The sequence below is a fragment of the Pseudopipra pipra genome, chromosome 5, assembly GCF_036250125.1.
Source record: "Pseudopipra pipra isolate bDixPip1 chromosome 5, bDixPip1.hap1, whole genome shotgun sequence".
Lineage (NCBI taxonomy): Eukaryota > Metazoa > Chordata > Aves > Passeriformes > Pipridae > Pseudopipra > Pseudopipra pipra.
In genome coordinates, this window is record NC_087553.1 from 22,270,867 (window position 1) to 22,284,828 (window position 13,962).

At 37.6% G+C, this 13,962-nt stretch overlaps 1 protein-coding gene across 8 annotated transcripts in view; it reads right to left on the reverse strand.

Moving 5' to 3' along the window:
• The window catches only part of LARGE1 (LARGE xylosyl- and glucuronyltransferase 1), a 293,661-nt gene that overhangs the window by 205,797 nt on the left and 73,902 nt on the right, over positions 1 to 13,962 (reverse strand). For all 8 annotated transcript variants that reach the window (XM_064654910.1, XM_064654909.1, XM_064654904.1 and 5 more), the window contains one exon: positions 4,898 to 5,084. In XM_064654910.1, coding sequence (XP_064510980.1) covers positions 4,898 to 5,003 — 106 coding nt within the window. In that variant the 5' untranslated portion in view covers positions 5,004 to 5,084. The remainder of the gene's footprint in view (positions 1 to 4,897; positions 5,085 to 13,962) is intronic.

Genomic DNA, 13,962 nt, shown 5'->3' on the forward strand with positions numbered 1-13,962 from the left:
TTTTATTGTATTTGATGAGGTGTTTGCCCAACTCTGGCTTCAATCGTGTCTCTACAGATGACTTTGACTAAAAGGAATTGCCAGAGAATCACAGTCACTCAACACGGGAGTGAAAAGAGGACAATCAAGGAAAGCAAGTCCCAGGATAGAAGTCAGGCTCTATTTTTTAAAGTGTTACCCTGGGCAGTTAAAGAAAAAGAGTCAACTGCTCTCTCACAGATTCCCTGCATGATCTCACACAACTTTTCAATTTTTCATCTTAAAACTACATTACTGGCTCTTCCTTTCCTGTGAAATACATTCTACACAGGAGCCCCACACACATAGTCTAGGATTTTTAACCTCAAGTGGATCCACCACACAGATACTGGTAACTCGAGTGTATTTTCATCCTGTCAAAACGGAGGTGACTGGAAATCTGCTGAGGGCACAAAGGCACAGTGGACTCTTTTTTTTTAGGAATCAGTAATCTAGAAAGCATAGTCAAATTACAGTTCCAAATCTCCATTTTACATGACATTCATGATGAAGGGGATAGGAAAGTGCTGCATATATAGCTTGGAAAATGAAGCTATTTATGAAGCTACCACTGGTTAGTGAAATTGCTATTTTCTTTCTAATAAAAATTCATCATGTATTATTTGATTATTTCTTCTCCCTGTTTTAAATGCGCTTCACCCTTCCTACTCTATTACTTTGTCTTTTGAATGTAATCTAAGACTGTTGGAACAATTAGCTTTTCCATTCAAAGTAACTGATAACTAAAATTATGCCGTCCTTGTGCATTATTAAAAACAATAACAGTAACCAGGTATGTTCAAAGGCTATACAATATTCAATACCATGTTTAATATTCTAGTTCATAACCTTAATAGACATTTATACATGATTAATGAGGCTTTTAGTAGCTGTTGCTGTCACAGCTTGGGTAATACCACCTCCAATGAATATTCTAAGGGAATGGTCTTACTGGCAGTGCCTGAGTGACAACTGTGAAGTAGCAGGCTGACCTGTACTTGCTGACAAGAGAAGAAAACACAAAATAAAACAAAATTCTGTCTTAAGGAATTGCAAACTATTTCAAAAGCAGAACATGGAAATTGACTGCACTAAGGCATATTTTATATTACAGATTCACTAACAAAGCTTTTAAAGGGTTTCTAAATGTGATCCCACTACCATGCTATGACAAATGAATAACTGAAGTTCTTAGGCATAAACCCATGGATGAGTAATGTAATTCCTAATTACATCAAGAACATCTAATTGGCAGACACAGCACTGCAGATATCATACCAAAGAGAGGCATTTGAGTCTAGAGCCCTGAAACATACAAACAAAGAAAAAACCTGCACAGGAATGAAAAAAAAAACCCACTAAAACTTTTGCTATGACAACTCAGCTAGGTCAACCTTTTTCCTTAGACCGAGAGGTGATTTGACTACTATATGTATCTTCAAACAGAACCATAGCCAGGCCTGGCAGGGCAATAATTAGCATGGATTCACCAAAGGTAAATCATGCCTGACCAACTCGACTGCCTTCTGTGATGTAACGACTATGAAGAGGAGATGACTAGTTGATGTGATCTCCCTTCAATGTAAGCACAGTATCCCTGTATGCAGTTTGGGATTTTACAGTCTGAATGGGTGTCTACCAGATGGGTGAAAAACTATCTGGAATGCTAGGGTCAAAGGGTGATGGTTACTTGTTCACGCTCTGTTTGGAAGTTAGTTACATGTGGAGTTCCTCCATGTCTATTCTGTGACTAGACCTTTTCAGTCTTTTCATCAATGACATGCAGAATTCACCCATATCAAGATTGCAAATGGTATCAAGTCTGGGGGTTGTAGTCAATAAGCTCACAGGCAAGAGTGACACCCAGGGGACCTAGACAGACTGAAGGAGTGAACAATGCAAAGCCCTGTGCCTAGGAAAGACTAACTCTCTCATAATGGCACAGGCTGTGGACTAGTCCTCCTGGGAAACATCTGCAGTCCTGGTGTAGAGAACATTAAAAATCATCAACAGGAACATAGCAAGTAGGTTGAGGAAAGAGACCATTTCCCATTACTTTATATGCATTAGACCACATCTGGAACATTGTGTCCAGTTTGGGGTCCCAAATAGAAAAACATTGACGAAGTTCAGAATAGAGCTATGAAGTTGTACAAAGGCTGAAGTTCTTGCCCTGGGCTTGTTCAGCTTGAAAAAGAGAAGGCTCTGTGGGTCTTATCAGCAGCCCGCTAGTACCTACAAGCAAGTTGCAAAAAGACAGAACCAGACTCTTCACATTGATACGTGGCAAGGGGATGTGTGACATCAGACATAAATTGAAGCAAGGGAGGTTCAAACTACATATAGAAGGAGAAACTCTTCCACCTGAGGGCAGTCAAGCAGTGGCCCAAGTTGCTCAGGGAGGCCATGAAGTCTTTCTCCTTGGAGATTTTGAAGACACAACTGAATAAAGGCCTAAGAAATCTTGCCTGACCCCAAAACCCACACTGATTTGAGCAGTTTAATGAGAGGACTCCTGAGGCCTCTTACACACTGAATAACTAAGTGAGTCTATGAAGTAACCAGGTATTGATGATTTCTTTAATTTAGTGGAGAAAAGTCTAAAAAGAACCATTTACTCAAACCTAAAACCAGATGATTGGAAAAGAAAAATTCTAGCACTGTGATTAACCAAAGAAACTAATGCCAGAAGACAGAGAGAACTCTCCACTTCTGTTGGTTTCAAATCAAGGAATAATGATGTTGAGAGGCAATTTTTTTCTCAACTATATAGAATCACAGAATGATACAACTGGAAAAGACCTCTAAGATCATCGAGTCCAACCATTCACCTAGCACTGCCAAGTCCACTACTAAACCATGTCCCTAAGTGCCACATCTACACCTCTTTTAAATACCTCCAGGGACAGTGACTCAACCACTTCCCTGGGCAGAGTGTTCCAGTGCTCATCAAGCCTTTCCACGAAGAAATTTTTCCTAATATCCAATCTAAACTCCATCAGGTCTGACTTGAGGCCATTTCCTCTTGTTCTGTTGCTTGTCACCTGGGAGAATAAAACCACCCCCACCTCACTACAACCTCCATGGAGAGCTCAAAATACGAGTAAATTGTGTGAACCATTGTGGAGAACAAAACAAGGAATTACATAAAATAACAAAATGGGTTTAACTCGTTGCCCATAATATCTACAAGTTAAGGAAAATGCTAGCTATTAGGAGGTTAAATAAATATCTAAGTGACCTTAGTTCTCAACCAATGAAGATTAAATAATGCCCCATCCAAAAAGAAAAAGAAAACAGATGCAGAAAAGTAATTGAAAGAGTTACTAACTATATAATTTTCAGCCCTTTTCCAGGCAAGGCTTTGTAATAGGTAATAGGTTTTGCTCCCTGGTTTGCATTTAAGATTAATTCACACTGAGAGCTTTAAGTCACTTCAAATACCATGTAGCAGCAAATTTCAAGATTTGTATTGAGTTCTCTGTAAAAACAAAGGATTCTGCACACAGAGGAATTTAAAACACCATGGCATTATCAACTGTGGACACAATTAAAATAGTCATTACCACAAGGCAGCATAATATTCTTCTAAAAGCAAAAAGGTGAGGCCTACATTTGCTCAGCTTTTAAAAATCAAACAAAGTCAGTACTGTTCTGCCTCCCAGATCATTAGTTTTCAAGTATGCATCCAGGACTCCTTATATTTCCAATTTAACATGAATTCCATAAGTGTTTCATTCTAGAATAAGCTCATAGTGTTACTGCACATTAAAGTAGAATTTTAATAATCAAATAAATTTGCATAAACCAACATTTGTACCTGGCATGTAACTAATTCAGAAGTGTATGTAATATACACTCAAAATCTTTACATGTTCTTACTTGTAATTTAACTTGGAAACCCATTTTGTTTCGAAACAAAGCACACATTTGTCAGCCAAGGTTACATGAAAGAAGCTTGACATTTTAAACAATGCCTTTTTAAAATTATCTGACTGTAAAATAGCATCTGAACAGTTTTTGAAAGGTTGAAACACCTTTCCTCGTGCTAAGATAACTACAAGGGCTGAACTGGTTTTTTTTACTCTTGCCAAAATAACACAGTTACTGTTGCCAAACATAAAATGCTCCATCTCCACAACAAACAAAACAAATAAACAAAGAAAGCTACAAAGTACCAAAAACCAGGAAAGCCAGAATCTTCAATCCTCACCTAACTGAAATATTACTGCTGAACTTCAGTAAGGCCAGAAAAAAAACTTCATCAGATAGGAAATTTAAAAGGCGAAGTAGTGATTATTCCAAGTCTCATTATAAAAAGTGCTCATTATATAGCTGCAAGTCAATACACCTATAAACTGAAGGATTTCCACCTCAAGAAAGAGAGGGACAGAAAGATATTCCATCTATAGAAACCCACTGCCACTCACATGGATGCAGATTCAAACTAATTTTATATAAAGAAATTTCATATAGGTATTTATTGATTTTCTGTGTTTGGCACATCTGAAATGAGATGTTAACTTTTAATTATTAATTAAAGTAAAAACTTACAGGGCATAGGATAGATCAACTTTTAAAAATTAGAAAATACGGAAAAGAAACGATTAAAGTGTGGGAGGGGTTTTGTCGTACTTTTTCAAGGTTCAGAGATGAGTGGAAAATGAAATAATTGTGGCCAGTAATTTACTCAACCTCAGCAGTGAGAACATGGTAAGGAAGGCCCTTTGTTGAGACCTGCACCTTGGGAACTATTTCATACACAAGCCTAACGAGATTTGTTTAAATAAAATCAGTGATGACTGATCTGCATTTGTCTGCCCAGATGCAAATCATTCAACAGCCCACCACCCCTCCCCAGCCATTATTCCTCTCCTACCTTCAAAACTCCCAGCAAACAGATAAATCCATGTAATGGCTGGGACAAAAAGGACGGTCAGAGAGGCAGCCAGGAATTTCCGTCGCCCTCTGCAGATTCCCAGCATTCTCTCAGGAGTGCAGATTCCAAGCCCAGTGCTGTTCCTATGTCGGAAGCAAATAGTCCACAGCCTCCCACATATTACTCCCTGAAAAGGAAAGGAAAAATATTTCAACAGTTTATCTCTCTACAGAAAGTTATAGACTATGCCAGTGTTCCAAAAGAGTTTAAAGAACAAGGCTAAAAATAGGGTTACTGCAATTGCAAGGTAGTACCCTTCTCAAAATTATCCACAACTACTTAATAATAAAGCAAGTTTTAGAAGCCAGACTAAGCCAGTAAGTCAATGAAACACATCATCTCACCTAAATACACACTAAGCTCCATCTTACCAAGAGACATCACCCTTATTTGTGGTTTTGCCCTCATTTTACTCTATAAGAAAATGATGGCTTCTTTGATGCCCATGTGTGCTGGGGTTCCAGGGCAGATAAGAGAAAGGCACCCATATTTCTTCACCTGCTCCCAAAGAGCAAAAGTCACACCACTGAATCAATGAGCTGGCTAGCACACAGCTGGTCATGAACTCAAGAGAGTGAACCAAAAAAGGAAAGACAAAGTTTGAGGGTCGAGGGGCGTTATTAAAATGACCCACTTTGCTCATCAAAAAACAAGGCTGATGAACTGCTGTATTAAAGGGGAGAAGAGAAAGTGCAAAATGGGCAAGGAAACTTCATTGTTCACAAAGGGGATATCAGGAGCTTTAGACTGTATGCCATTAGAAAAAAAAGTGGATTCTAGTGAGTAACACTGTTTTTATTAGGGAAAAAATAATTCTGATCTTAATTTGAAATAATTGTTCTGCATTTCAGAAAGGCCAAAATGACAAAATAATATGATGACTTTTATTCACAGGAAAATGAATATTCCCACATCAGTGCAGGCATGCAGGGCATAAAAATAATGTTTAATATTGATTGCAGTTTTGTTTGAAAGGGAAGGAAAAGGAAGTAGACAAGTGGGAGAGGGAAACAGAGATATTAAATCCATGAAAATCTAGTTCAGGTTTTGTGTGAAAGGGCTTAAGTTTTTCAATTCTAAAAACAGAACTGGTCGACAAAAAGTATAGGGAAAAAACCACAGATTCTGGCAGTACAAGGTGTTTAATAACAGTGCCCTTTGACTTACGCTTACACTAGCACCAGAGTCAAAACAAGCAATGAAAGCATTTCTACAGTGACATATTAACAATGGTTGCTGTGTGTCTTGAAAGTATGTCTGAGCTCTACAGCTCCAAATACATTGCAGTGAAAGTCAATTCTGAGATTAAATTACAGCAAAAATGAGAATTGGAGACAAGAGAAACAGGTTCAGACAAAACCCTCTGATACTAGAGATACCTGGCCGCAGTAACCAGGCAAACTTACAGATGTTCCTTGAACATTCAATAGAGCCCACTTTACTACTCTACAGTTAAAGAGGCATGATAGTGCTCTGACCTTGGAACTGATAAAATGGACTATAATTTGTCCAGAGCCAGCACAAAAAGCATTCCATTGTGTCAGCTTTTCAATGCAATGAATGCCTCACCACAGAGATTTTGCGCAAAATATGTGGACAGACTTAATATTAACAACTGTGGTAATAGAGTTACTCTGTGTTAGACAGAGACACACATTTGGTAGATAAATTGTGGAGAACTCTTATCTTTATTCACTGTATTTGGATAATGATTACATTTCATTTCTTTTCCTTACATCACATATCTTGTACAACTACTCTGAAGAGAGTCCTTTACATGCCTACTTGAAAACCACTGATAATTTCCCTGGCTTCTGTGTTTCTAAGCATGTCTATTATAAAGTGCATAGAATCACTTACGTTAGGTAGGAATTCTTTTATTTATTTTTTTTTTCCTTTAGTGACATGGTATGCACCACTGACATCAGTCCTTGCATGGAAAAATAAACCTTTGAAAATACCAACCAATGTTGGTCATTGGCCAGATCTTGTAATGCAACATACTCTGGCTGCATACTGCTCCTATCAATGATACTGCAAAACTCACAGCTAACAAAGTAAGAGTCAACACTACATGTTTCTGAAATCATGCTGCTACGAGTACACTGATACAAGCTTTTGGTGTAATGACAACCAGACTCTGAAGCCTGGGGTTATAGTGCTGGTAGTGGATTAATTCATCCTGGGGTGGCATATTTAAGAAATAATTTGATTTTTCCTATATATTCTTTTAAATATCCATGCAAATTAAGTTTCTGAAAAGGTTGATGCGGAGGATGGAATCCAGCTTTTCTGCCCTATGAATGTAAAGTACCCTAACAAATCAGAAAGGTATAAGGAACAACATTTAACACCCAATTCAGCTATGAAGGAAAGCTAGGAATGTGGCAAATTCAGTTTTCTACAAACTGTCATCATTCAGACAAAACAGACAAATCATTTTGCACATTCATGTGCATCTTTTATCTAACTAGAAAGACATTTGGGAAAATCCTAAACAGATAAGTCAGCTTGTGATGAATCACCCTAGGAAATGTTGAGATACTTCTTTTAATAGTGCTTTAAAAGAGCCATAAACTATTTTAAATGAAGCTTCTACTATCTCCCCACCTCCCCAAAGTTGTGAATAGCTTCCCTTGGGTCTTAAATATTCATTTTTAGTGTATAAAATCACCACACCTGCTGAGTACTTTTTTCCAAATTAGATGATGCATCATCCGCAGCCCCTACACAAGCAATTATATAAAAGGTCCATGAATGGTAATGAAGATTCTTAGCTTAAAGGAAGAGCTGGACTCAATCATGTATTCACTATGGGTTTTACTCAGAAAGAATTTCACCTAATATGCCATGGTAAACTGAAAGAAGACATTGCAGTTCTTTGACTTGGTTTTCCTTTCAATTCAACAGGTGCCAGACTGACATCTGGCACAAAAAGAAAGTAATTGACAACCATTGGCTGGAGCCAGGGCTGAGCACAAAACAGGGTAACACATTTCTGACATAAGAGGTTGTCGTTGCCTTTTAGACTGCGCCTACAGTATCCACTGTTTATCAAGCCACAATCCTACTGAATCAGACTGTCACCTGCCTAAAAGGCTTTAGAAAGCAGTTTCATGGTACAGGGTAAAAATGAAGCTCCTTTGGGTGTGACATTGCTAGGCATATTCATTTTTTCAGTTATAGCAAACACTGCAAAATGGTTCACTTCATTTACACAAACCCATGCAGTGTTCCTCCTGATAGTTTTCGGTCTCAACAGCTGTGCTAACTGAGCGCTTATACTCAGAAATAGAGCATGAAATATGTCAGAAAGAAAAAAAAGTATGAAAGAGTGACTGGCCCATTTAAGCACAGGACTTGGGTGTGATACTCTGATCAAAAAATAGTCCATGCTTCCCCTATATCTGTTGGCCAGTGTTAGCATTTTCAGATACATCTCACTGAGCCCCAATGAGCATCTGCAACTTTATCCACCTTTACTGGGTTTACCTAAAAGCAAGGGAGATCAAAATTAGTCCCAGAGTGAAAGGGAAGGGTTGTGTTTGCAGTTTAAAACATGGTCTCAGTTACACTCCTCAAGATACAATCAGATTTTCTGTCCATGCGACAGATACAGAAAAGTACATGCATTGCAGGACATTGTTCTACCTTGGCCTTCAACTGTGCTCCAAGTGCATCATATAATTTTATTTTAGAAATCTGATTCAGTAGTACCCATAAAAGCTGAATGTACATCGTGCATGTATGTCTTGCTGTCAGTATGTCAGATGCTCTACACTTCTACAATACACCAGTTCAAGATTTATAAAACCTACTGCACAGCAGCAGTTCAACAGACATTTATGCTGCAACCTCAAGCCAGCTCATCCCTGACTACTGCCCACAGTGCTACAAAAGGCTACTAGCTTGGACAATACCTACGTGCAGGTCATAGTGGGAATTAAAATAATTTGGATTTCTCATTGTAAAGACTTACTCTTCAACTTCTTATGACATGTGACCTTGCTCATGACCTCCTTATATGAACAGAATGACCTTTGTTACCTTCACATACAGTCAAATGCTTCCATTAACTACACTAACTTATCAGAGTTGTTTCTTTGTTTTAAATCGTGGATTATCTCCTCAGCTAAGCGTGAAGCAGCTCTCAACCAGTATGAGCAGCACATATATTAAAGCATGTAACACAACACTAATCACATTAGTATTCAGTTTCTATATGTTTATTTTTTTAATTATGGCACAACAGCTAAACTATGTCAGACATTCAGCAGGAGTTCAGTAAAACAATGGAAGTAATTATGAAAACAAAAATCAAACACAATTAACTAGATTTAACCGCTCTACTATAAAAAGCTTTTCCAACCACTTCATGCATTTCCTTGCATTTGTTACAGTTAATCTTATCCCAGTAATCTTCCATTTGTTTTCAGAGCCACTGGAAATGAATATATACAGTTAAAGCTGTTTATACACCAATCCTGTGCCTTGGCTTTGTTGTTGTTGTTTCTTAAATTAATGTTATCTAATTCTTTCTGCTCTTCCATACTTGCAGTCACAGAGTTAATGAACAATTTCTACTGTAAAGCTTCTCCCTTGGCTCTGTGTCAATGTAGCATTCGTCCCTTATGAGAGATTTTTCACAGGTTTTTGCCAGACTCAAAATATAAATAATATAAAGTACAAAAAGCAGTATCTTAGTCAGTATTTTTCTGGTTTTCTTTAAATGTTGCTAATGAGGGGTTATAATGAGCTTACTCCTTGACAGTCAGATTTTATCTTGCAGCTTTGCAGTCTTCCCGTTATGGAAGTTGGTTGTCATGTGACAGATCACTTTTTGTCATATTAAAGAAAAGTCTGGTACCATAAAGGAAGGGTGTAGAATAAACCCAAGATGGTGAAATAAAATATGAAACAATTAAATGAAACAATTAAATGGTACATCTCTCTTTTAATTTCCATGGTTTAACCCCAGCCACCAATTAAGTACAACACAGCCACTTGATCCCTCTCCCTACCTCCTTCCAGTGGGATGGGGAGGAGACTGGAAAAAGGTAAAATTCGTGGGTTGAGAGAAGAATAATAAATAACTTAATAGTTTAATTAATTGTTAATTAAACAGTAATCAATTAATTAAACCAATAATTAATTTGATCATTGAAATTAGATAAAATGTTATTATTATCATCATCATTATTAAAACAACAGTAACTGCATGGAAAGGAGACAGAAAGAGGATTAAAACCCAAGAAAAAACAATGATGCACAATACAGCTGCTCACCCCCTGCTGACCAATGCCCAGCCCATTCCCAAGTAGCAGTCAGCCCTTTCCAGGTAACTGTCCTAGTTTATATACTGGGCATGATGCCATGAGGTATGGAATATCTCCTTGGCCTTTGGGTCAGCTGTCCTGGCCATGCTCCCTCCCAGCTTCTCGTGCAGCTCCTCATTGGCAGAGCATGAAGCTTAAAAGCTCTTGATTCTGAGTAAGAACAACTTAGCAACAACCAAAACATCAGTGTGTTATCAATATTATTCTCATGCTAAATCCAAAACACAGTACTGTTCCAGATACTAGAAAGAAAATTAACTCTATTTCACCCAAAACCAGGATAGTTAATATATTTCACCTCACAAAATAGCAATTTGAAGGAAAATTACATCTCTTCTCTCATCAACCTCTTTTTTTTCTCCCACATAGAAGAATATGCTACAGAAACAAATCTAATGCTCCTCTTGCTCCCAAACTCTGAATTTTCTTGTAATTGGAAGATGTCCCCACAAAGTTATACTTCTTAATCCCATAGTATCATGACTTTAAAGAAAGATTTGGAGTAAACTCAAACTCAGCATCTACCTCAGAAGTTCTGTGAAGCCACTTTAAAGGAAAAGGTTACAGCAGAGTTTCCAAATGCTACCAAATTTACTCTTTCTCAACTAGTTACAAGAAAATAGTCCTATCTAAAAGAGAGAAAATAGCCAGTAAGTTGACAGCACAAATGAGTTCTGCCTTGGAACTGTGCTAACTGCTCTGAGGGCACACAGGGCTGACACATTCTTTTATATCTTTACTCAGTACATGCTGTGGCTCAAGGAAAATTCTATTAGTATCCTCCTGTTAATCAAAGTTTTCTAGAAGGTTCCAGCTGTAAGCACCACCACCGCCACGGGATTGGAATCTATCTTGATGGTACAGTAGTCACAGACAGAGAGAAGTAAATAAATTATATGCTTTCACATTTTCTTGCTTCCACGTATTCCTTTATGAATGTACATATATATATTTATATATACACTTCTAAAGGCATTCCCTTTTCCTTTCAAGCCTAGGCTATTCAAAAGAATGAAGGCCCACAATTTCACAAATTATTATTAAGGAATAAGACAATTTAAGATTAATAGGACAAGAATCTTTTCCTAAGCCTCCACTAAAATGTCACTGTTAATATGAAGGGGGAAAAAATCCATTAGTTGAGAAAAGAGAGCAGCAGCAAAACACAATCATGACAGAAAGATCAATCTTGCCTGTTAGTCACATTTCATTTGAAACCAAAAAATGATACTTATTTTCAAAGCAGCTACTGACCTGTTTTCTCTAGTTCTCCAAACTCTACTTTCACTCTACTTTCTCAGCTATATGGGCATATAGCATCAGTATTTCCTGACTCCTCAACTCATCTAAGGACTCTGCACTATTCGAAGATAGAGAAACAGATCCTGACTTGGTTTGTGTATGGCAGAAGTCTAACAAGACACTATATATACATACTAAGAATACCTTAGAATTTGAGATCCCAGCGGCATTGAATTATGAACATACTGGAGAACATGGCCAACCATCAGTATCCCATACCTGTGACACAGAATCTGTCAATAGAAAAGCAGCTCTCCTTCAGAATCACAGTTTATGCTCAGATCACAGCACTATATTACACATATGAAATTCAGACTTATTACATATATGAATTTCAGACTTATAAAAAGAACAAACCTCCATATCTTTCCAAGTCCAGGCCTCTTCACCTGAACTAACGGCAGGAGGAAAAAAGAAAAAGTAACATGCTATCCATTCTCAGCTGGAAGAAAACATCAGTATGTTGGTACATCACTGCTCTCCCCGCCTTATTCCCTTTCTTAAGTATTGTGCACATGCAACCACATAGAAAACAAAATGGTCTTTAAATCAGAAGTAGGGCACTATTTGCAACACATATAACCCCTCTCCAGAATTTCGATGCTAATACTTTGCTTCTCAGCTAAAGTTCTTGGATGATTACTCAAAAGCAGTGTTTACCTTCATTAGAATTCTCTATGTATAAAGCTGCTCTAACGATGAAATTGATTAAAGATTCATTAGAAAGTTTTGCTCAGGAGAAAACAATTATTGCATGAAATGTTCCTCCCTGACAAAAGAATCCACATCTCTCTATGAAGCAAAGTCCTAGTATAAAAAATAAAAAAAGCACAACAAAAAACCCTCACAATTTTTATTTTACTGCATAGATCTCAAATTACAAATTAGTTTTACATGGGCATTTATAACATGTTTCCAGCAGCTACTTGCTTGTCAGATGGAAACAGATGCTTGCATTTTACTTACAAAATGTCCATTAAGAAATATTTTTATTAAATTGAACAAATTTAAAAATAAAAAAATAAATAATTAAAAATATACATAAATGGGCCAAGGTGGGTCTCTCCTCAACTCTAAAAGTAAGAAGGAAGAAGCTGAGGAGTGCACAGATCCTGCTGGTCAAAAATCAGTTGCACAGCTGGTATTGGCAAGAGATACTTTGATTTTACAATCATGGGACCCTCTCTGAGAATGGAGGTCTGTCACCAAGAGACAGGATCCATTTGACCACATGGGGCAACAGTTTCTTTTTTAATAGGCTGAGGCCAAACTGTTGAGGAACTAAATTGTGAGCAATGAGGAGGGAGAAGAAAACACACGAGCAAGTGAGAAAGTACTGGAATGGGCTGGCAAGCAAATAATGTTGAGCGACGTGGACAGGAGATACCTGTCTGCTGCAGTCAGGTAATGGAGGGATACAGGTTTTTTAGGAAGGACTAGGCAAGAAGACAAGGAAGAGGAATTAATCTGTACGTGAGAGCAGCAGAAATACATGGGGGTCTCCTTAGGATCTTTTCCCTCTATTTATCAGTAGTGAGAAACGCCTGGAGTGCTGTGTCCAGGTCTGCGCTCCGCAGTGAAAGGACACAGCCAGAGAGATTACAGAGCCTTCATCCTTGGAGACATTCAAACCCCAACTGGACATGGCCTCGAGCAACCTCCTTTAGTTGACCTTGTTTTGAGCAAGGTGTTGTACTAGACAATCTCCAAAGGTCCCTTCCAAATGCAATTCCATGATTCCTGATTCTACAGTTTTGTGCCCAGTCATAAAATATACAGTGGTTATCCAATTTAAATCCTCAAAAGTTCAAAACTAACATTTATTCCGCTATGCATGAATGATAATGAAACACACAGAGAATCCCAGGTTAAACTTTTTAGCTAGTAAAAATCAATATAGCTTCTCCAAGATCAATTCAACCTGCAGCAATTCGCAAAAAATACAGACTGTCTCTCATACTTAATGAAAAGAAGTTGAATTTTTTATATAAGCACTGAAGTTCTCACCTCATTACTACATATTGCCTCAATATTATTAAAGCTACAAATATTTACATCAGATTTATATAAAAATAAAACAAATGTTGCAATGAAAATTCCCAGAATTGCAAGTAATTTCCTATTTGAATAATCAAGGAATCAGCAAATAAAGTGTAATGCTATATATGTGATCATGATCAAAAGCAGAAGACAAATCCTTCGCTACGATTACAGTGCCACTTTACTAAGCACACTATACATTCTCAATAGTTCCTTGATGCCACTACAGAACATCAAATAGCAAACATCAAATAGCTGTGAGCAACTCTTTTTTTAGTAAGTGTCCTGCTGAAATCCCTGTGTTTCAAAGTTCAGTATTTACTTGTT